The sequence below is a fragment of the Hydra vulgaris genome, chromosome 05 (genome assembly GCF_038396675.1).
Source record: "Hydra vulgaris chromosome 05, alternate assembly HydraT2T_AEP".
Classification (NCBI taxonomy): domain Eukaryota; kingdom Metazoa; phylum Cnidaria; class Hydrozoa; order Anthoathecata; family Hydridae; genus Hydra; species Hydra vulgaris.
The window spans coordinates 25347501-25372864 of NC_088924.1; the positions used below are offsets into that span (position 1 = coordinate 25347501).

The following is a 25364-nucleotide window of genomic DNA, read 5'->3' on the forward strand; positions in this document are numbered from 1 at the left end:
AAAACAAAAAAAAATTAATCATACTCAATATTTTTAAAACACATCATATGTATAAAATTTTAAAAATGCAAAGATAACAAAAATACTGCAAGATTAATTTAATTTAGATATTTTTTAATTTAGTGTAATATTAATTAAATAAATGTTTTTATATAAAAAATATCTTATGAGGTTTTATTTTGTTACATAATATTGTATTATTAAAAAGTTACATATAAGAATATTTAAACTCCCACATTTTTATATGTAACTACATGTAATTGTTTTTGTTGTATATTGTATCTTGCATATCAAGTTACTTATAATGAATAAAATCAAGTATAATTGCTTGATAGCATTCTTTTGTAAAAGGATTAGACAGATATTAAATGCAATATTTTTTTAAGTTAAGATTATGTTAAGTCAGTCTGAACGAAAGATGGATTCAGATTTTATGCATATGGAATTTCTAGACAGGCGAATACGAAAACCTGTAGATGGTTTTGATTATAATGAACCAACTTTTAAAATTGGTGAAGACAGTGGCATTTCTGAAATGCGGACTTCTAAAAAATTGTTTAGTTTACATAATACACAAAATGAATCTACATTTAATATTGCTAATGTAGATGAAGGTTTTGATCCTCCTAAACCCAGCAAGAAATTATTCCAGTTAAAATTAGATAATCAACCACCATTTGGTGTTAGCAATAATTTTGAGTCTGATGAAATAAAATCTCCTTTTAAACTTGAAAAGGCTAATGCTGCAAAACTTTCAACAGCACAAAAGTTGGTTTTTTCTGCGCCTAGAAGGAATTATGATTTCCATAAAAATAAAGCAGAAGTTAAAGATGCTTTATCAGAAATTAATAATAGATTGTCACAAACAAAGTTTGAAGAATTTTCTTACGACAATGAGAGAATATCAACAGAACATGAGACAACTTATGGCAATAGTGGACAATATCCTGTTAAAAAACTGCAGAGAACAAACTCTGCACCTACTTTAAATCTTATTGATCAAGAAAATCCAAATTTAAGATCTTATAAAAAGGTAACACCTGAAGAGATTCACAAAATAGCATTTAGTCAATCTTTGTTAAATGCTGAACAAAAAAGAGTCGGCATCAAGACTGATGCACCTTTGACCAAGCATCAGCGAAAACTGCTATATGAAACCCAAGTTGAAGATAAAGGGGGTTTGCACAAAAAAAATAGTGCTTTAAAAAACTTTCATTCCTCCCAAGTTATCTTAACTTCTCCTGATGTTTCACCCTCACAAAATAATAATGCTTACAAATCAGATTCATTTGAATCTATTCAAACTTCTAAGCATCCTGCTGGTATTCATTCTCATATTCAGGATCCAGTTACACTATTTGGTCAAGAAATTAAGTCTAGACAAAACTGGTCTCGACCAGATGATCATAACAAAGTTCCAGCTGGTGTTTCTACTCGATTAGATGAACCACCATTAATATCTAATTTTGGAACTAAAGCAGCACCTGAAAGACAGATTGATAGTGCCCAAAAAATGTCTTTAAACAACAGCGATGGAGTAGCTTATATTATGGGTTATAATGGAAGTTTTGAAAGTGTTAGCAAATCTAAAACTGATAGCCATAACAAAATTTCTGCTAAAGACTGTAGTGAGGTTTTGTCAAATACAACAAAAACATTTGACAATACAACAACTTGTCACTGCTGTGCCAATGCTATGAATCGTGTTCATGTCCCATACAATAAGGTATAAATTATTGTTTTGTTTTTGTAATGATTCTATAAAAGCTGTTTATTTTACTTAAAAGCATTTAACCTATTTACTCCTAGAAAAAAAAACAGTAAAATGATAGTAAGTGAAATAATCATCATTGGTTTGAAAGCTGTAGAATAAAAACTAATTGTCTTTTGTTTTTGACAAAAAAATAATTGTCCTTTTTTTGTGTCAGAAATATATATATATATATATATATATATATATATATATATATATATATATATATATATATATATATATATATATTCTATAGAATATATAGATTAACAATTGCTTACTAGTTTTGCTTATCTTTATAGTGAAATGAGCTTATAAAGGGCAATTTGCTTATAAAGTTTTAGTTGTAGATTTATCTTGTGTGGTTGTTTTTTTAGTTAATGTAAATTAGAGTCTAAAACTATAGAATTAAATGTTTTTTAAAGGCTCTGCTTGTATCTTAAGGTTGTTTTTTTTGAATAATTATTCCAAAATTTGAAACTTGTACAAATACTTCCTTTTTTATAATTCTCTTATTTTGAATCTTTTTAATAGTCTATAGTTTAGTCTTATAGCTTTTTACAAATCTCATTATTTTTATAAATATAAAAGTGTGTAGATCAGATTATTCCTCTTTTTAAAGTTTTAATCTTTCAAAACATGCAATGCAAAACATAAATAGCATTATTAAACACTTTAAGGATACATTGAGATATTTTATTCTGGAAATTATTTTGTCTTAAAAAAATATTTTTTTAGAAAAATATAAATATAAATATTTATTGTTACTTTGTTATATAAATATTATATATATATGTATATGTATGTATATATATATATATATGTATTATATAGGTATATATATATATATATATATATATATATATATATATATATATATATATATATATATATGTATATATTTATATATATAGAATACACAATTTATAAACAAATATATATAGATGGATATGTGTGTGTGTTTATGTGTGTAGAATAATTTTATTAATATTGTTATTATGCATAACACTATACATTACACTTTTTGTGTCGAATACATAATGTAGCTCATATTATTGTAATATATAAGAAAGGTTTACTTTAAATAATAATATTGGAGATCAAGTTGTTTATTTTAGTTACACAATGTTCTTTTTTACATAAGTATTATTCATGCCTTTTTATTATGATAAAATGTTTTCTTTTTTATTATAGTTAAATCTTTTTCTTTTCTTTGCTTGCTTTTTTCAGCATATATTTTGTTTATCACCTTAAAGTAATTATTTTCTCGTTTTAAATTATTTAGCAAAAATTATCATTAAGTCTTACAATAAATTAAGATTTCCATTTGTTACTATTTTTTTTTTTTTTCAATAGTTTTTTACCCAAAAATTAAAAACAATGTTTTCCCCACCAATTGTGAATATATTCCTTATTATTTGGACTGTCAAGGAAATGCTAACTTACAATTTTATTTCCAACTTAAATTTATCCTAGACAGGAATTTTAACAGGTTTACATATATATGTCAGCATATTAGACAAAGTAATGTGTTGCTGGTCAATAAAAATTTTGATAAACTTTACACTTAAATTAAACTTTGTGCTTGTTAAGTAGTCAAATACTTTTTTATCTATATTTCTCACATTCTTTTCATTTTAAGGGTTAAAATGGTTACAAAATTAGCACTTTTCATTCTTATTTTTGATTAGGTACAGTACAGATGGGAGGCCTCCAATATTTAAGTAGGAGGCTCCCCTCTTCCCCTTCTTAAAAGTCATTGGGGCCCCAAAATCTTAAGAAACCTTCCATTAAGTTGTAAAATCTTAACAAACCATCCATTAAAGGTTGATTTTGATTACTTTTTTAATTGAGTAATTAGGTTATGATTTGTTTTTTATTAGATAATTAGGTTTTTAATTGTTTTTCGATTAGATAAATAAGTTTTAAAATTGTTACTTTGCACAATATACAACAAAGCACAATGCAGAGATCAAACTCTGCATTGGATTTCTGGTCAAGAAAAAAGGTAACCTTTGTGTCAAATAGATATGGTTTTCAAAGATTATTGTTAAAGTCTTATTGTTTAGTATAAGCTAATATTTAACTAAGCAAAAATGTAATTAAATGTTTTTAATTAAAATATCTCTTTTTGAAACAAAGTTCATTATAAGGGTTTATTTGTTTAATGACTTTACCTTACTTTGATGATGGGATGATGCTATGGGAACCTTGTTTTTGTATAATTTATTTTGTTTGCACTTTAAATGTTGCTTGTATAAAATCTTTTAAGTAGATTAAGATACCCTTCTTGCATAGCTTTAAACAAATTTTTGTGGCTAAAAGGTTAATAGTGTTTTTTTCAAAAAAAAAAAGCTATTTAAATTTCAAAAGCAACAGCTTTTTAGGGTATAGGTCGACCTTTGGACTTGATTTTGGCAAGTGTTCTATCTTAGCAGTTTACATAGAGTACCCATTTCTCATCTCTAAGGAGTTTGTAAAATGTATATTTTTTACTATTCACAGCTAAGTTTATGATAATTTTTATTTATTTTACTTAATGATAAACTTCTAATTAATAATTTAATTATTTAATGATAAACTTCAAATTTCATGCAATACTTTCTTAGAGTTTGAAAGTTGTCATATAACCCCTAAAAAAATGAAGAGGAAGAGAATATTGAAGAGACAAAAACTCTATAGCCCTATTTATATAACAAAAACTCTATGACTTTAAAATCCCTAAAAATTGAGGAAGGAGAGACAAAAACTTTTCAGAGTGGCTTCTAACCTAATTTAGGTTTTTCATATATTATTGTAAAGTTCAAATTTTATTAATAAATGAAGGAATAAAAATAGATAAGTAAACTTTATATTTTTTATCTATTACAATATTAAATATCTATATCTGTTTAATACAATAATTTTGTCTGTTTATATTTTACATTATTTGTTTTTCCAGTGAAATCAATTACTACTTACTAAATAGTAATTGATTTCGCTCTGACATTGCTCTTGCTACTATCAACTTTTAATTTTTATTAATATAAGCTTTAAATGTTTAAACTCACTTTTACTATTGACAGCCAACATAGTATATCTTATAGTATATCAACTAAGTATATCTTATATTGGCAACACTATTTTTTCAAAATTCAAAGTGGTGGTTTGCAGTTTCTTGCCATTTTCTTTTTTATTTTAAAATTATAACTTTGTTTTCATTAACATTTTCATGCACATATTTTTGAGAGTCTTGAAATAGGTTTGTGTTTTCAAATTTACCCAGTTAATGTATTTCTGCTATTAATTTAAAAGTTAAAAAATTTTTAGCCTTATTGAAAAGGATTTAATTACTTTTTTAAAAGTTTTTAATTATAGAGTTAGCTTTAAATGTAGTTTGTATGTAAAACTAGTTATTAGCCCACTGTAACATAGGCTGATTGCGTTTAAAGCTTTTAATTTGTGTTAAAGCTTTTTTTTAATATACTATTTGCGTTTATTGCTTCAAAGGTATTCTGAAACGATTTCTGGTCTCTAAGGTTGATATTATACTGTCAAGGCCAAATAGCATCACACTAAGGTAGATGTTTAAACAAGGTTATGTAGTGAAACAAGTTATACTAGGGATACTACTACTAGGGGTGTTTGTGCTGTTTGTGTGGTTTATGTGCCTTTCGTTCTTACATGTGGGGTCTTACAAGTTTGTTGTTATCTGTTTAGAAATTCAGATAAATTACTTTGTCTAGTATTGAAAAAGGTTTGACCAAGATAAATCTTTTTTATCATGGTCATTTTCCTCCAAATGTCTGAAATTAAGCTAATTAATCATATATATATAGTTTTTAGGTAACTAAAATCCCTACCAATCACAATCACACGCTAATATATGTTGTTGACCTGATTAGCTCATTGTTAGCCGTTTATTATTATTATTTATTCATTTTTTTGTTTTTATATTTTATGCGGTATTGGTGTAGTGGTAGAGCGCTCGCTTCGTAAGCGAGAGGTTCCGAGTTCGATCCCCACCACGTCTCTGGTAGTAACACGCTCAATTTGTTTCTCCGTGCAGCGGCCTTCTTTGTCAAGGTTCGTGTTTCGGAGTTATAGAGTTGAGAGAGGGTTATAACCACAATTAAGTAGCCTCCTCGTCTGTAATGGCCTTATATATTTACAACAGAGTTTTCCAAGCAATAAATGGATGTTTCCCAAATGTGATTTCGGTTATTATTTGGAAAAGTCACTTTGTTATGATTTAGTGCTTGAAAGTTTTTTTTTTATACTTATGTTTATTTTGTATATGATTTTCCAACACTCCATTTTAGATGAAGTGTTGGAAAATCATATTTTTGTATATGATTTTCCAACACTCCATTTTAGATGAAGTGTTGGAAAATCATGCTTTTGTGGCTATTTTATTTTTACTAAAATTCTTGTTTTCTAAAGAAAACTGTACCCCCATATTCCTTTTTTTTTAATGTCGTTTTGTTTTTATCTCTTTTTTTGTTGTTGTTAATTAATTTCCAAAAAATTTTCAGGTATGAGTTAAAAATTTTCTTCTGCAACAGTTAATAAATTTATTGTTTTTAAATTATAGCAAGCTTCCCACAAGCTTTTGGTGCGTGGTGGAACCGTTGTAAATGAGGACCGCATGTTTGAATCTGATGTTTATATAGAAGATGGAGTTATTCGGTAGTTTTTCAAATTCAAGTAGATAGCTATAAGTGTTATTCTCACAATCTTTAGTTTGTAATTAAGGTTTTCCGGCAAATAAAGATTTTATTAATAAAGTTTTTTTTTAATTCAGACTTTTATCTATATTTATAATTTTTAAGTTATTAGAGATTTGCATCCAAATATATTGTTTTTTAAAGAGATACATTCTTTAGAACATTATAAATTCTTTATGTAACTTGATTTTTTTTCAGAGATGTACGTCCAAATATAACTGCACCTGAAGGTACAACAGTGATTGATGCTGCTGGAAAATATGTTATGCCAGGTTAGTTTTTTTTATTTTTCAATTTTACTTTTTATTCAAATTTGAGATTCAGAATAAATCATTTGCAACAATGATACAAGCAACTTTTTTGAAAGTTGCTTGTATCATTGTTGCAAATCAAAAAAAAAAAGAAGTGTTGTGCTCATTAACAATATTTAGTTTTCAGAACAGGAATTGGAAAAGATTTTTTACAATATTGATGGAGTATATATTGTTGTTAAAAATTTGTAACATTTATCAATGTTATTTATAAAATCACAAAGAAAATCACCTCAGGAACTAAAAAGTACATCTATACAAAGATTGGATAGTTAGTTATTGTTTTATTCTTTAATTAAATATGCAAAATTGTTATAAACATTGTGAAATACTATGTAAAAAATTTTGTTCTTGTATATTTATCCCCAGATTAGGAATTTTTCTAACCTGTTTTGTCAAAAATGAATAGAAAAAAGTAGTTGTTTCACAAAAGCCGTGTGCAACTGGGACAACATTTTAAAATTATTGTGTTTTTGATAAAGATTGCAATTTGTATTGAATACTGAGCATTCTTCTAGAAAATCCTCGATTTGTATTGAATACTGAGCATTCTTGTGGAAAGTTCTCGACTTGTATTGAATGCTAAGCATTCTACTAGAAAGTTCTCAATTCGTATTGAATACTGAGCATTCTTCTGGAAAGTTCTCGATTTGTATTGAATGCTGAGCAATCTTCTATAAAGTTCTGGATTTGTATTGAATACTGAGCATTCTTTTAGAATATTTGAACTCCTAGAATTGGTCCGACAACTTTCCAAAATAATCAAGAACTTTCAAGAAAATTTAAAACTTTCCAGAAATATCCAGAGCAATTATTTAATTTGAATGACATCAAGAGGTTTGCTTGCATCCAGCCAGATGCATTTTGCTATATGTGGACAGTTTATAAAAACAAGATTGAAAAAGTAATTTGTGGAAGCTTGTAATACTATACCCTGTATTAAGTGATATGTGAAATTTTCTGCCTTCAAGTTTGTATAATTATTTATATGTGTTACAGTTTGGTACAGGTAAGAAAAGAGAGCTACAAAGTTTATTATCCTGTGAATATGACAACAACCAACAGACCTCTCAAGCAATTGATACTTTTGCATTATTTATCCCACAAAATGATGCTCAGGCACAAATGATCCTCAAATCGTTTATCTAGACATTCCCTCCTCCATTGAGACAAAAGAATGTTTAAATAAACACATTCTGGTTAAAGAAGTATTACCTCCATTCTTCAACTTCAGGTGTGGTTGAAAAGTTCTCTTGTTTAGGTTTTTTAAAAGTTTATTTAATGTCGTCCACAAATATCTTATATTTATTTTTTAAAATAAAATAAAAATAAGATCTCAAAACTTTTAGATGAAAAATTAATAATAATTGTGATAAATGACCTAAGCAAAAGAACGTTTTTATTAACTTAAGAAAGAATGACCTTGCTACACTAATGACTCATCTTTTTTTTATTTCACTTTATTCCTTTTATCATTATTTTTTCTTTTAATAACTTGTCTAACCGTAATAAAAATAATGATTATGAAAACTTAGTTGATGTAAATCAATTTCTAATTTTAATTTAATGAACATTGCTGTATCATTAGTCAAAATATTTGTCAAATATATTATTTTTCATTGTTACTAACATATAACAATATAAAATTGTTTTTTATGTTGTTTGCAAAAACTACTTTTTTTAACGATTTCTTAATTAAATAGTTAAAGCATAATGAAAATAATAACAACAAATATTGTACTTAAAATGCACACAGCATAACATCATATCTTTGCAAATCTTTTTAATGTTGTTTATTTAAAGGAGGCATTGATACTCACACGCATATGCAACTTCCATTTATGGGAACAGTTGCTGTCGATGATTTCTACCATGGCACTAAGGCTGCTGTAGCTGGAGGGACAACAATGATTAGTGAGTAATGTTTATAATAAAAAAAGTTTAATTTAAACTTTATGGGTATATTTATTTATATGTATTTATTTATTTGAATGTATATGTGTGTGTATGTTTTATTCTGATTAATTTTTAAAAAAGGCACCCACAACACAAAATTTTTAAAATAACATACAATTATTAATTGCATGCAGTAGCATTATAACTTTCTGTAGCCTAAAATTTTCTTGATACTTAAGGAACTTTCTAGAATTTTCTGGATTCTTCTTGAAGTTTATGGAAATTAGCAAGATTTAGACTATATAAGCTGCCTGTTTGAACAACACTAATAATTATATATGAATCTGTCATTTTTCAACTTTTTACAATAAATGCTGAGGCCATATGGATTTTAAATGTGTTGGCCCTTTTTTAAAACTAATGCAAAAAAAAAAATTTAATTTTTAGGTTTTCAAATTTAAACCTCAAAAACCATGGTTTTTGGTAAAAAAAATACGATATATGTGGTATGCCGCAACTTTTGACCGGTTATTCCGATTGACTCAAAAACATCTTCAATCAAATCCTAAATCCATAATACTCTTTATTAGACACCTAGACAGTCATTTTAGCTTAAAAACTTATGGTTTTTAAAGTTTACAAAGATCGTTATTTTTGCTATACTTTGCTGTAATATCTTGCGTTGTTATGAAAATAATATTTTATTTAAACTCAAATTTATTTAATAAGTTATATGAAATAACTCAAAAAATATCATTCATAAGTTGATACATTTGAAATGCTGCATTTGAATTGACACCTTAAATTCACAACAAACATTTATAAACTAGTGTAAACTTTGAGTTCTTTATTGATGACTAAACAAACATGTAAAAATAGTCAAAGTGATGATTGGTTTTGCAAGTGAATTTTTAGATTCTGAGTTACTAACATTAAGAGATGTATTAAATACGGTCTGCTTCTAAGAAAAGATGATAACTGTAAAGCAAATGCAAAACTTAAAGATACATGCAAAAAGGTTTTCTTTAAAGTGAAAACACAATGGTTGAAAGCGAATCCTGAATTTCCCATTGTGATAATTAAAATAGAGTATGGAAAAATGCTACAGATATTGTTAACTTCAGGTGCAACACTGAGACCATTTCTAAGTTTAACTCTAATTTGGACAAGCTATTTGTTATAGCAAAGTGCAAGTGTGACATTTTTTCTTGTGAGGAGACAAGTTGTAGCTCATGTTTTTAAAGCTCATATTTCTTGTCAATGCAAGATTCTCAGAATAGAACTTCATTTTATGAAATCTCAAGGAGAAAAATTTGGGACAAAAAGTTGTATACAAATGGGTGCTCAAGATTTTTATGAAGCTAACAGACAAGAAAAAAATTATAAAAGGAAGGAAGCTGGAAAAAATAAGTCACAAAAAAACTAAAGTGCCAATCGAAAATAATGAGAATACTGACAATGAAGATGTTGTTTCTGAAGAAAATTCTGAGTGCATAAGCAGATAAGTTCCTAAAAAGTCATTGAATATGAAAGAAGTTGCATTAGCATCATTAAGATATGGTGTATCAAATAGAGCAACTGCTGGAATTTCAACACTAACACTGAAAGCAGCTAAAGAGGCAGGGTTTTTTTTAAAACAAATGTGACTGACAGTGAAACAGTGACAGATCACAAGAAAATTGAATGCTCTAAATTGAAGGTGATGAATCTAGTAGAGCATATAGCAGAACATATATATAAATAGATTATAGAACATGCTATAGAATCCACTCTAGGTGCTGTTGGCTGTGATTCAACTAATCTTAATACAGGTAAATGTTTGATAATAAATACAGGTAAATATTTGATGTTAATTGCCATGCATATTTTTAAATAAGTATTTTTTAGGCTGGAAAGGAGGTATTATTTTTTAGAAAAAAACCCAAAAACTTCAAACCAAACTTATTTTGATAGTTTGTGCCTTGCACACAAATGAATTACCTTTGAGGTAATGTCAGTTATTAATGCGTAAACAATTTTGAGCAATAAGTTTTCTGGGAATATTGCTAAACTTGTCCCTATTGCCAATGATCTCAAAATTTCCACTAATGTAATTCAAGATATAAATATTGAATTTATTAATAAAAACATCTAAAAAGACAATCTGGTTTTATTATTTACATTTATTTGCTTTAATTCTATAAAACAAATGAAAATGTGTCTCAAGTGAAAAGTTGTTTAGATACATATGGAGACAAACCCTTGAACTAAATGTAAGTTAAAAGTAAAAGAAGTGCTCCACATTAAATGTAAAAATCTATCACTTAATAAACAAGCTTTGCATTATACCATTAATTTATCTATTTAATTAAAATGACATTTTATTTTGATTATATTGATTAGTTATTTACTGAGTCATTTTGTAATCATTATTGATTGGTTAATTACTGAGTCATTTTGTAATCATTTTTATTGGTTTATTGTGTATATTTTTGGCCTTAATATTTCTCTTCTATTTTTTAATATTTATTCCAGGGTTTTATTGTAAAATTATTCTTATGAAAATGTAATAATTATATTACGGAATATGTCAAGAATTATCAATATTGTGTTATATATATATATATACACACACACACACACACACACACACACACACAAACTATCGTTCATAATTATTTGAATCTTTATCAAAAAATGCGATTTTTTATTGTTTAATTTTATTTTTTTAGGTTTATTTTTCCACTATTAGATAATTTAAAAAACTTAATTTAAAAAGCATGATAAAACAGTGTATATTATCAACTGTAAAACATGATAGATTTAGTGTTAAGGGTGGGGCTGTTTTGGTTGGAATGCCGCAGGTGACATTGTAAAAATAAAGAGAATGGTGACAAAAGTGGTTTACTCTACCTTTGTAAAGTTGGGTTAATGGGAAGCTATTTACATTTTTCAGAAGAAATTAACTTGAAGCTTAAATCCAAAACATTTTTATTTTTTTTTTCCAACATTTTCGCTTCCAACAAGGTTGCAAGCAACCACTAATAGCAGGCCTTGTTAAGAAGCGCTACGCAGCTCTCATTTTGCTTGCGAAAAGGCGATTTGCCTACGCGTTCAGCAGTTTTGCGCTACGCAAAAACTTATATCTTTTAGAATATTTAAATTATCTTTTGATTATCGTTAACGTGACGTTTATTCAGAAGAAATAAAGTCGTAAGTAAAAGCATTTAACCGCAATTGTAGAATAATAGATTTTTTTGTTAAAGAAACAGTTTGTTTCATAATTTTTTTTTTATTATTAAAAATTAGTTAAAAAAAAAAAGTGTTTTAAGTTTTATCTTAAGGAATTAAATATATAAATTCCTTTTAAATATAAAAATTATTTTTAGTCATAATAAGTTTAAAAAATGCACGATTTATTTTGATGTAAATATTTTATTAATAAGATATTTTGTTTATTGTTAATTCAATAACGTAAAGTTTTAATGACGTTCATTTAATTTATGAAAATAAATTATGATCACGAATATGTTATCGGTAACTGATAAATAACAAAAAAAAACTTTATTGTTTAAAAACATTATTAAAAAGAGTTCACAAATTAAATAAGAAAAAATGTATTAACAGTTAATAAAATAACCAAAAACCAAATATAAAATCATAAGAAAATAAACAAATATTTTACGTTTCGTGAAAAAAATATTTTTTTCAAAATAAAATTTAGTTCATATTTGAAAAAAATAATAAAAATGATTTTTTTAATAAGAACTTAGATTTTATTTGTAACTTTTGTTATAGTGAGAAAAAAACAAACTGTTTGTATGATTTTTAACGCGTTAATAAAATAACTTTAATTACAATGCGGTACTTGAAAAGACGCTAGTGACGCAATATAACTTCTAACGATGCAAAATATATTTGCTGAGTTGAGTTACTTAGAAATGCGCTACGCGTTTTCGCTACGCAGCGAAATCTCGTAACAAGGCCTGTAATAGGGTTGGAAGTTACTGGAAGAGAAAAGATGAAGTTTATAGAGCAAGATAATGATTGACAGAAGACTTAAAAGATTGCAAATTATATGAATCAGGAAAGCAAGATGAAAGAAGTAAATACCGAAGAACTGATGTTCAAGAAAAAAAACTAGAGGAATAAGAGTTTTTTAAGCACTTAGGTACAGTCACAGAAAAAGGATGAGACTTAATTAAATGACAAGTAACACGAGAATGAATTTTAGTAGATGGCACAAGAGGCGCTAGCTCTTTAGAGCAGTGCCCATTATAGTATTTGTAGAAAAGAGAAAGAGAAGCAACATTACGACAATTTGATAATGGTTGGAGGTTAGCTGCAAGAGCAGGTCCAACTATGTTTACAATGCGTTTTTGCACCTTGTCTAAAAGGGAATGGGCATCATTAGAAGATCTGCCCCAGATATGGCAACAGTATTCCCAGGGTGGCCAGCGGTCCTTGAAATCCTGGAAAAGTCCTGGAATTTTATAGGTCCTGGAAAAGTCCTGGAAAAACACCCCTTTTTACAAAAAATCCTGGAAATCCTGGAACTTTTTTTTATAGAGTTATATATTCCGTTTATTATGAAAACAAGAAAATGGAATTATATATCTTCCGTTTTCTTGTTTTCATCTTTTACAAAATTTTTAGTTTGATTATGTTATCTGGAATGGTCAAAATATTTTAATTAATTTTACTATATGTATTATTAATTCTACTAATTATTTAGAAAATAAAATATACAAATAGTATATATATATATAAATTAATATATAATATAACTGACATAATGCCTAAGTCAAAAAACTGTCGTTTCCAAACAGAATGGCTATACAATAAAAAGTATTCTTCTTGGGTAAGATTTTGTTCTTCAAATTCAAAGAAAGCAAGATGTAATTGGTGTCGAACAGATATTAATATTTCTAACATGGGAGTATCTGCTTTGGATTCTCATGCAATTGGTAAGAAGCATAAAGAGCATGCAAGGACACATAATGCAGCTGATATATTCTTTACAGGTAGTTTTTTAGTTATTTGTTTTGATTTTTTACTTTTTATTTTTAAAAGTGTTTTTGAATTTTTGAATGCTTGGAGCAAATTGATTAGCTGTACACTTTAGCGGATATTAATTATTTTTTTTTTACACATTTCATTCCTAGATTTTACTACAGAAATATCTGGCTATAATGCAGCTTTTAACTTGCAAGAACATTTTCTCAATTCAAACAAGGTTTTAAATGACAAAATGGTACAACCTACTATAGAGGATCTTAAATCTCCAGCTCTGGTTACCAAGGCAGAAATAATATGGGCCTTAAATGTTGTAATGTCACATTTTTCTTTAAGATCATACTTAAATTTAAATGAAATATTCAAATCTATGTTCTCTGATAGTACAATAGCATTAAAGTTTGCATTAAGCAAAACAAAATGTGGCTACCTCATAAATTTTGATTTAGCACCATACTATCAAGAGCAACTTATATCTTAAGTCAGAGCATCACCCATCTTTGTTTTGTCATATGATGAGAGTATGAATGTAATCTTTAAAAATGAACAAAGAGACTGTGGAGTTAGATACTGGGATTCAAATTCTGGTGTTGTAAAAGCTAGATATATTGATTCTAAATTCATCAGACGTCCTAATTCACAGAATTTATTTGACGAACTTATTGAAGCAACAGAGATGTTTGATCTTGGAAAACTAATTCAAGTATCAATGGATGGTCCTAATGTTAATTGGGAGGTTCTAAAAATGTTAGATGAACATAGACAGGAAAAATTTATATGTTTGTATGAGTTTGAACAAACTTTACATAAATATATGTATGTATATATGATTTATATTTAACACACAAACAATTATATGTATGCATGTATGATTTAAATATTTAGTTGTTTCGTTTTAAGACAATATATATTGCATTTACTGGTCCATTTTATTGTCAAGAAAAAATCAATATTCTTGAATAACCCAAAATTTCCTTGAAAAATCCTGGAAATATCCTGGAATTTAAAGTTTACTTTTAGCTGATTCCATACAATGACAGATTTGAGATTTATAGAGATAGAGAATAGAATCCGAAGTAAGAAAGTGTCAAGCACAATAAAGAGATGTAACCTTAGGAGATGCTAATTTTGCAGTGGATTTGATATATAGTTTCCAAGAAAGATCGGAAGTAAGAGTTAATTTTAGAAGATGAATGGTAGATGACTCATCAAGTACATTACCATTTATAAATATAGGAAGATCTTATTATTATTATTGCGATTACAATTGACTGAAAAGAACTGGGTTTTATCTGAATTAAAGTTCACCAGCCACTGTGAGCCCCATGTTGCAGCAGAAGTGAAATCTTTTTCAAGCTCAAATGCCCCCTCCAAGCAATCAGAGAGTGTTGGCTTCTTATCATGACAAGAATAAATGGTAGTATCATCAGCAAACAATGCCACCTTAGATGTGAGAATGTCTGGAAGATCATTTATGTAAATTAAAAAGAGTATAGGGCCAAGGCTAGAATCTTGAGGAATGCATGAAGTTACAGGATATGAAGAGGAGTACTACCCATCAAGGACAACTTCTATACTATGATCGGAAAGGAAGGACTCAATCTTAAAGATATTACCAGATACACCGTAAGAAGAAAGCTTATGGAGAAGATCATCAGGCCAAACTTTATCAAAAGCTTTAGAAATGTCAAGAGCGATAGCCTTAACCTCTCCACCTCTATCTAAGGCACGATAAAACCTATCGGTTATTACTGTTAGCAAATCAGCTGTAGAATGAGAAGATCGAAATCCATTTTGATGATCAGAAAGTAAAATTCAAGATGAGAGATTAAGTTTTGTTAATTAAAGATTCAAAAACCTTGCTTATGATAGGAAGTTGACTGATGGGGTGGTAGTTAGACAAGTCAGATCATTTAGAACATTGTATAAGTTAATTGAATGAGTTCGAGAATGATCAAATGTTAAATAGAATGATTTAACCTCCCCAATTACAAGATCTCTCCTATCAGATTTTTATGGAAGGAATTAAAAATAATGTCAAAAACTAATGCCTAATGATGCATAAGATGTGGAAAAAACTTATTGGCATAAAATTAACTTGGGCATATTGGAAAAGAATGCCAAGAATATGTATGTTGGTTATTGTCGCTAAGAGTGATTATTTGTAATTGTTTGTGAAAGTGAATTGTTGCAATTTTTTGTAGACCTAATAAATAGGAAGATAACATATAATTTAGGTAGATTTTGTTTCAAGTTTTCTTCCCATTAGTAAGTTAAACTTTGATATCTTATATTGAAAAGTACGACTATTCAAATAATTTTTGACGGTAGTGTGTGTATAAATATATATATGTATATATATATATATATATATATGTATGTGTATATATATATATATATATATATATATATATATATATATATTTACATTTATATTTATGTTTATTATTTTAATTAGTCGACTTTGTTATACCTCAAAAAGGAGAATCTCTCATTAAAGCATATCAAAAATGGAGAAATTGGGCTGATCCAAAAGGTTTCTTTCTGATTGCTATTACATAACTAAATTTTAATGAGTTTTGTTCTTGCGTTTAATAATATTTTATTTTTTTAATTTAAGTTTGTTGTGACTACAGCTTTCATGTTGCAGTAACGTGGTGGAATGAGGAAGTCTATGAAGATATGAAGCAGTTAACTTCAGAATGTGGAATTAATTCATTTAAAGCCTTTATGGCATACAAAGATGTTTTCATGCTTCGTGATGACCAACTTTTTAATGTCTTTAAAGCTTGTCGTCAGTTTGGTGCTTTGGCACAGGTGCATGCAGAAAATGGTGATTTGATTGCAGAGGTTTAAAAAGAATTTTCTTTTAGTTATGCTGTAAATCAGTCATAATTTTAAATGGCAGTTAATTGAAATCAGTAATAATATTGATTTCATTTGTCAATAAGTTTAGTCAAACATTTATGTGGTGGTGGTGCTGCTGCTGATGATGATGATGATGATGATGATGATGATGATGATGATGATGATGATGATGATGATGATGATGATGATGATGATGTTTTTTTTTTAGCAATCTAAAAAAATGATTGCTATGGGAATAACTGGTCCTGAAGGTCACGAATTGTGTCGTCCAGAACAGGTAATATAATTTTTGAAAAGGATCACCAAAAATTATTTATAAGAATAATACAATTTTAGAATTTTGGAATGTCATATGGGCAATTCTTTGGCGGAAAATGAAAAATTATTCAAATTTTATTATCTTTTTCGTCAAATTATAGCAAATGAATATTGATGTAGACACATGAAAATTTATTTAAAATATACCTTTAGTATCAAAATTAACTTAAGTCATTTTCATGCTTCCGAAAGTTACGATTTTTCTTATTGTCACATGATAAAAAAAGTGAAAAGTTGTTTTGGTTAAAATAACATTATAAAATGTTATTTTAACCATGAATTTATTGGCATAATTAGAATTAATTTAGCATGAAAATGGAGCTATAATGTTCAAATTGTTGTTGGTCAGATTATACTTTATAAAATATATATACTTCAAGAAAATAACGAAAGAACTTTTGCAATTTTCATGTAACATAAGTTAACAAAAGCATGATAAAGTTTTGTTTTTTCTAAAATTTAGTTAAAAAAAAACTAAAGTTTTTTAATAATATATGCGAAAGAATATTAAATGCTATGTTTTTGCATTTAAAATTTTGAATAACTATGCTTAAAGCACATTTTTATTTTAAATTTGTGCAATGTAAGTTAAAATTACATGCGTTTGCTAAAGTTCTGGCGCTTTTTTGTTAAAATGAATTGCATCATTAAGTAATTCTTATTTTGTCGCGTTGGTTGACAAGGTTCTAACCAAAACATTTTTGAGAATTTAGAAAAAAAACTTTTATTTTCTTTTAATGTTAATTAAAATTATTTATATTATTGTTTTTTTATTTGTTTATGTATTCTTATTTTGGTTGACATAAATAAATGAATAAAAATAAGAACGATATAAATATTTTTATTTAGACATTAAAAAAAATTATTTGCTATACTCCTAATATAAAAAAAATCAGGTAGAGCCTTTTTTATTTATAAATATACATAAATAAATAAAAATAAGAATTATATGAGTATTTTTATTTAGACATTTAAAAAAAAAAAAAGATTTTCTTGCTATTCTCCTAATAAAAAAAAAATCTGATTGAACCTTTTTTATTTTTGTTTTAGTAAAACAAATCGTTTGTAAATGCAATTAAGGGGGTCATCAATAAAGCCTATTTTTGTCAATTCTTAACCTCTTCCCTCCTGTCCAAATGACCACATATACTTGAAACCCCTCTCCCTCCTAAACTGTAATAGCAGTTTTTATGTCAAAAATATTTTAATAGATTTAAATGTAAATACTTTGCAGCATTTTAAAAATTCGACCTAATGAAAAAATGTAAAAACTTCGACAAACCAAAGATTTTCTTATTTAATTGACTCAAATAAGTATTAATAAAGTTGTAATACTAAAATAATTTTTTAAAGTTGCAAGACCAAGAGTCTTGTGGAAAAACTGTTTTCGATTTGATAACTTTCATAAATGTTATGAAAAATTACTCAGGAAGAGTGCCACTAGTTTTTCAAAATTTCCTTTGTTATTTTTAATTATTTTTAATAAATTCAATACTTTTACAATTCTTTTGTTATGTAACTCTAACTTTTAATAATAGATATAAAAAAATCCACGATAATAATCACTCGGTAACGTAAGTGATGTAACGTAAGTTAAGTATATAGTATTAAAAAAGCAGCTTATTTTCCTTAGCCGGTCACCTCTGATAAATTTTTATATTTTTTAAATTAGTATAGAATTCTCAACATCTTGTGAAAGTTTCTAATACAAACTACTTTACTGATTTGCAGAAATCTGGCCTAAAAGTTGAAGCAATTTTTTTACCTTGTTTGTAACGTAAGTTAAGTTGCATTTTCAGTAATAAGTTTGCCCTCTTTTGGCCAGGCTCAAAACTTTTTAGTTTATTTTATATTATTTATTTCATAGACTAACAGCTTTCATACAAAATAGCTAAAAGTTTAATTTACAGTTTTAATAGGAAAATATTTTATAAAGTTGTTGCGCGTGTAACGTAAGTTAAAAATGGAGTTGCCCATATGTGTATAATGCAATTTTTTTAAACAACTGTATTGTAAGTAACAATATCGATTCTTCTGTTTTTGAAGGTGGAAGGAGAAGCAACACAAAGAGCCATTGTAATTGCAGATCAGGTATTACTTTATTATCAATTTTTTGTTTTTTGTAGTACTGTTTTTATTAGTTTCAATGTAAAAATGTAATGGCAATTGTAAAAAACAAAATTGATTTTAAAGTAATTAATTCTTATAATTTATAATTTATATCTTATAAATTAGTTTAAAAAAAGTTTCATTAATATGTAATTTGGTTTCAAAGTAGTTTTGTCAACATGTAATTTGGTTTCAAAGTAGTTTTGTCATCATGTAAATTAGTTTTAAAGTAATTTCATTAACATAAAAGTTAGTTTACTGTCTATTTTTGGAAATTTGAATTAGTTGCATAGTACAAAATCAAATCTTAAATATGATATTTATACCGTATTTGTACATTATGACATAATGCTCAAATGTGTTTACTTAAAAGTATTTATGTAATACATGTAGTATAATGCAAAGTTCAAATTATTCAATCTGACATTGCATTGTGGGCCAGAGTATACCAAAAGTTAGCAATAATAGAAAACATCGCCTAATGGTTTTTAAGATCAACTTGAATGATTTTGGCATCCTATTTACCAAAATATATGGTTTTTAAGTTGGGAAATTGATTTATGAAATATTAATTGAGTTTAAACCAAGAATCTGAAAAGCAAGCTAATAGTCAGCTACATGGTTTTTAGGGTCAACTTACATGATATTGGCTTGTTTTATATCAATATATAGGTTTTTGGGGTCAGAAAATCCACTTCTGAAATCAAAATTAAAATTTGACTGCTTCGACCAGCATACCTCATGGTTTTTAGGGTCAAGTTACATGATATTGGCATGCTTCATATGAAAATTCTTAAATCAAAATTACAATTAAATACAATAAAAATCAAAGGAAATTTCATACAAGTAGAAGTTTCTTTTTACAAGTTTCTTCTCATTAAATCTAGATTCTATTTTTTTTTAGAAACCTTGGCTGTAAAATATTTTACATATATAAAGTGGGCTGTCTTCTTGCACTAGATCTTCAGAGCATCAGGGTTTTCCTCTTCTGTACAAGAGGCAGTACATAGGATGATGTGCAACTATTTGGTTAGCTCCTCATCCATATTCAGTGCTTCAGCAGAAACAAAATAATCCTGCAAACATTTTATTTATGAATATTTTACAGCTGTGTACCTTTTAACATAAATTATAAAAATAACAAAGAAAGGTTATTTTAGTTCAAAAAACATACCTTGAAAAATCGTTTTGCCAAATCACCATCATTAGATAGTCTATATCTGCAAGATCAGAGGCATTACATACTTCTGATCCATGAACAATAGATATTCCATAGTTCAGTTCCATAAAAAATAGATATTCATTGGAAAAGTCAGTTTCACTTTCAAGTTGTTTTTTCTCCAAGTGAAATTAATAAATTTTTTTAATTAATTTCACTTGGAGTTGTCCCTCAAATAAAACATCACGTAGTTGAATAAGTTACTTCAATGAGGTCTGTTTGCTATTTTCAACTAGAGTTGTGTGGAATTCCTGTCTTTTGTCCTTATTCTTTTTCCACATGAAAATGTCTAGTCTAAAAATTAAATTAATTTTTAAAATTTTAATAGATTGGAACTTAATTTTTTACTTTGTTAATGATTGATTTTAATTATTTATACGTGTCAGTTAAAGGGTTCCCTGAGTGCTGAGACAAGTGTTTGTGTTTATTTCATAAATAGTTCATAATTATTTCATAAATAAATAAAACATGTTTCAAAACATTTATGTGGTGTAGTAGTTAGAGTATTTGATTCAAAAATGGAAGTCCATGGGTCATATGTGCATCATTGCTAAGGAAGGTGTAAACTTTCTGGCTAAACCCGCTTCTGCAGTGCTCAGTGATAAGACCATTAAATCTTCTTGGAGCACCTAAGGAAGTAACAAAAAAAACAATTATTAGAAAATAAGCTTTGAGTTATTTGAACTTTCAAAAACTCTCTAGATGTAAACAAAAAAGCATTTTTTGTTTTCACTTTACATGTTTCCACATATGATTCTAATGTTACGCTCACTTTTTTGCATAGTTTTTTGTAATGAAAATGTTTGAATAATGAATGCCTGCTCGCACAACAGAATTTTTTTTCTTTTAAAAAGTTTAGTTTTACACAATGCGCTTAGATTTTCTCTTTTTTTTTTTGTCTTACATTGTTAAAAATATTTAGTTTGACTTTTTTTAACTTTATATATGAACATTATTTGATGCTTTTGTTAATTTCATAATAAATAAAACTTGTTTAAAAAAATCTTGGTTTTAAAAAAATGTTATACTTTTTTTGTTATTTTAATTTTATTCAAATTCACTTCCAACAAGGCTGCAAGCAACCACATTTAATTTGGGAGTTACTTGGAAAATAAAGAATAGAAATATAGAGTAAAGAAACGGTTGACAGAAGACTTGAAAAGTTGTAAGTTGTAATGAGTGAGGAAAACATGAAGAGTTCCAAAGAGTTAAAGTGCGGATGAAAAAAACTAGACAAATTTAAGTTTTTAGAGCATGCAGGGACAGATACAGTAAACAAATGAGACTTAGCTGAATGACGAGTCAAACGAGATTGAGTTTTAGTCGATGGAACAAGATGATAAATCCTTTGAACAGCAACCATGATAGTATTTGTAAAAAAAAGAAAGAGATGCAACTTTACAATGATGGAAAAGAGGCTCAAGCTTTGCAGATAGAGCCATAGTTAGAAAAAACCCAACCTAAATGGGTTTTATTGGGTTTTTCGGGTTTTTTTAAAAACCGGTCAAAGTACCAAATTTTTATAATTGTTTGTGTACAGTAATTTTTTATTTTTTTTAATTCACCTCCCTATTGCTCCAGTGACCACTTCAGTGAAGGGAGCAACTCAATTTTTAAAAATATTGCCTCAATCCTTAACTTAGAACATAACATTACCATTTTTACTTACAAACAACATTACCAACTAAAATTTTTAAACAAGAGTGCTGTGTGGAGAAATAGATTGAGCACAGTAATTTCTGCAGAAATAATTTGAACCTCAACCTTTTGATTGCAAGCCAAATGTTTTACCACTAGTCTACTACCGCATTTTATCTATAGTGCAAAAGGGGACTCCTTCAACTATAAATGATGTTAACATCAAAAATATTCTGAACATATTTTTAATTTAATGCAATTAATTAATTAATTGCATTAAATTAAAAATATGTTCAGAATATTTTTGACTAAAAAAAAATCACTATAAAAATTATTATGACAATTGAGTTATTCAAAGTTGGTAATACAATATAAATGTTGCAAACTAGTTTTTTATACTAACATGTTCAATATATCACTTCAAAACTAGTTTGCATAAGTTTACAACATGTAATCAACAAGTTTGCAACATGATGTTGCAACCTTGTAAATTATTGTCAATCAGGATGACAATGAACACTTTTTAAACATTTTTGCATCACAGAAGAAAACTGTTAGCCTAATCACTACTTTTTTTTTAACAGAAAATTATACTGTCCAGCTTCCTGGAAAAGTTATAGGTCTGATCAACATTATACAGTAATTATCTTAATCTTCTTATTTTATATGATAATATTTGTATTTTTAAAATGGTGTGAGAGTAATGGTTAGCTGATTTGGGGTGACATTGACACTTTATGATGTATTTATTTTTTAGATTATGGGTAGATTTGTTTTGCAAATGGATTTGTGCCTAAGCTTAGATTGTTCTTAAGAATATCTAAAATGATGTTGTTAAGAACCATTACAATGTCTTCACCACCAGATTCTTTTTTTTTTGTTGAAGATGTTTAATCACATCAGTTTTGCAACTGAATCAAAGTAACACAACACATCGCTCTATTGTGTGTGTTTCTTCACTTTTTAGCAAACTTGGTACTGATATTCATTTTCAACCTGCTGTTCATAGTCACCCCTGTTGTACATGTTGTAAACTTGTAGCTGATATAAAATATTTAAAACCTGTAAAATAGACAGATGAGCATGAGTATCATTTGCACCAACAAATCTTGTCCTTGTGAAGTGCATACAAGATTCCAACATGTTCTCTCATTAAGCAAACATGTTGCAAACTTGCTTGCACATAACATGTTTTTTATGTTTTAAAGTTGTATGCACTTAACATGGACAAGTCTACAATCTTGTAAACTATAACATTTTTTTTTTGCCTGACAACTTTCCATTTCTAGATGTGAATAAAGTTTAACAATTTTTATATATAGTGTTTTGCTTGTGGCTTTGTACTGAAATTTACAGTTATAAGCTTTAAAAGATAAAGATCAAATACCAATATAAAATGACATAAATAAAATGCTTGTTTGGAAATTTGAGAGCAGAGATGCTAAATAACTACTAATGTTTTGTGCTTTGAAATTTAGTTAATGATTTTTGTTTCCTTTATAAATATTTAACTAATTTAATGTTTTAATACATATTTCAATAATATTTTTTAATATTTAACTTACTATATGGTTTAAAAAAATAATAAGTTACCAACTTGCTACAAAAAAAGATTGATCAGTTTTGGATTATTCTGTAAGGAGTTTGAACTAAAAATTATATTCTAAATACCATTTTGTATATAAATCAGTGTTTACAAGGGTATTTACAGTATAAAAGTTGGATTTGTTGATAATAAAGCATTTATAAGTGTTAAAGTCAGAGTTATCAGTTGTAAAATAAGACATTTAAAAAAAAACCCAAATGTTTTTTGGGTTTGGGTTTTTTAGCCAACCCTGGATAGAGCAGTTCCAACTACGTTTACAATGCGTTTTAAAACCTTGTCAAGAAGAGAAAGAGCATCATTAGAAGAACCAGCCCAAATATGACAACAGTATTTCATACAGGGACGAATAAGAGATTTTCAGAACGTAGAGAATAAAAAAGATAATAGCAAGCAAAATAAAGAGAAGCAGATGCTGATAAGATGCTAAACAATTGGTCAGTTGTAAATAATAATCCAAGAAGATGCAAAGAAGAGGACTCAGTGAGAAGGTTGCCATTTATTAATATAGGAATGTCAACCATATTGCAATAGTTGTTTCAGTAGATAACTGAGTTAAATTTTAATTGCCACTGTGAGCCCCAATCTTTTACAAAAGTGTGATCAGATTCAAGATTGGCTGCATGTTCTGAAAAATCAAAAAGAGAAAACATTTTGTCAAGACAGGTGTATAAAATTAAATCATCAGCACAAAAGAGCTACTTTAAATGTATGATTATTAAGAAGATCATTAATGTAGATAAGAAACAAAACAGGACCAAGAATAGAACCTTGATGTACCCCAGAAGTTACTGGAAATAAAGAAGATTGTTGTCCTTCGAGGGTGACTTTAATAAAGTGGTTAAAAAGAACAATTTGATTTGATCTCAAAAACTTTACCAGATACACCATATAAAGCAAGCTTATGGAAAAGATTAGCATGCTAAACTTTCTCAAAAGTTTTAGATGTGTCAAGAGCAAGAGCCCTAGCCTCTCCACCTTTATCTAATGCACAATAAAATCTTTCAGTCACAGAAGTGAGCAAGTCAGTCGTAGAGCAAGAGGATTGAAAACCATATTGATTGTCTGACAGTAAGTTATTTGACTCAAGATAGGATGTGACAAATTTGTTGATCAAAGACTCAAAGACCTTGCTAATAACAGAAAGAAGACTGATTGGAAATAATAATTGATTGGACTAATAACTGAAAGAAGATTGATTAATAATTAGAGGGGTCAGAATGTTCACCTGAGTTTTTGAAAAATGGAACAACAGATGTCATTTTCCAGCAGGCAAGAAAACAAAACTCAGTCAAGCACTTATTAAGTAGTTTAGAGAGATTTGAAGAGAGTTCTAGAGAACAATTTTGTAAGACTATGGCAGGAATGTTGTCCGGACCACAAGCCTTAGAAGAGTGTAATTGAGATATGACTTTAGCAACAGAAACTGGAGTGTTTTGAATGTCTAACAATGGGTAATCTATTTAATTGGATTGGAAGGAAGAGAATGATCATAAGATTCAAGAGTCAAATTTGAAGAAAAGTTCTTTGCAAATAGTTCTGCCTTATCCTTAGGAGAGGTAGCGAGATCAGTCCCATGAATGAGAGATGGAATGTTAGACCTACCCTTGTTAATGACCCTGTTGAATATTTTCCAAAAGTCTTTTTCTGAGCCTAACTTCTGATATAAGATATGAGATTTAGTGAACTGAGAATAAATGAGCTTAGCATCAGACAGCACCTTTTTACATTGTATTCTTGCAATAATAAATAGCTGTTTGTTTTCAAGAGAGTTGTTCTTTTGAAAAAGATGGAAAAAAAATGATTACAATTTGAATTAGCAGCTGCTCAAGAAGGTAAAAACCAATGAGAAGAAGTAAAAGCTGAGAGAGAAAAGACATCAACCCAAGGATTGTCACAAAGAAAATCACAAAAAGAATCCCGGTCAGCTTTAGGGTAGTAGTAAGTA

General features: G+C 27.7%; 1 protein-coding gene across 2 annotated transcripts in view; it reads left to right on the forward strand.

Moving 5' to 3' along the window:
- The first annotated feature begins 335 nt into the window (after positions 1–335).
- Positions 336–25364, forward strand: part of LOC136071913 (dihydropyrimidinase-like) — a 34380-nt gene continuing 9351 nt past the window's right edge. Inside the window, exons 1-8 of one of the 2 annotated variants that reach the window (XM_065797724.1) lie at positions 336–1726; positions 6327–6421; positions 6658–6731; positions 8574–8684; positions 16120–16197; positions 16282–16511; positions 16738–16806; positions 18894–18938. In XM_065797724.1, coding sequence (XP_065653796.1) covers positions 395–1726; positions 6327–6421; positions 6658–6731; positions 8574–8684; positions 16120–16197; positions 16282–16511; positions 16738–16806; positions 18894–18938 — 2034 coding nt within the window. In that variant the 5' untranslated portion in view covers positions 336–394. The remainder of the gene's footprint in view (positions 1727–6326; positions 6422–6657; positions 6732–8573; positions 8685–16119; positions 16198–16281; positions 16512–16737; positions 16807–18893; positions 18939–25364) is intronic. The other variant, XM_065797725.1, reaches the window with a different exon arrangement.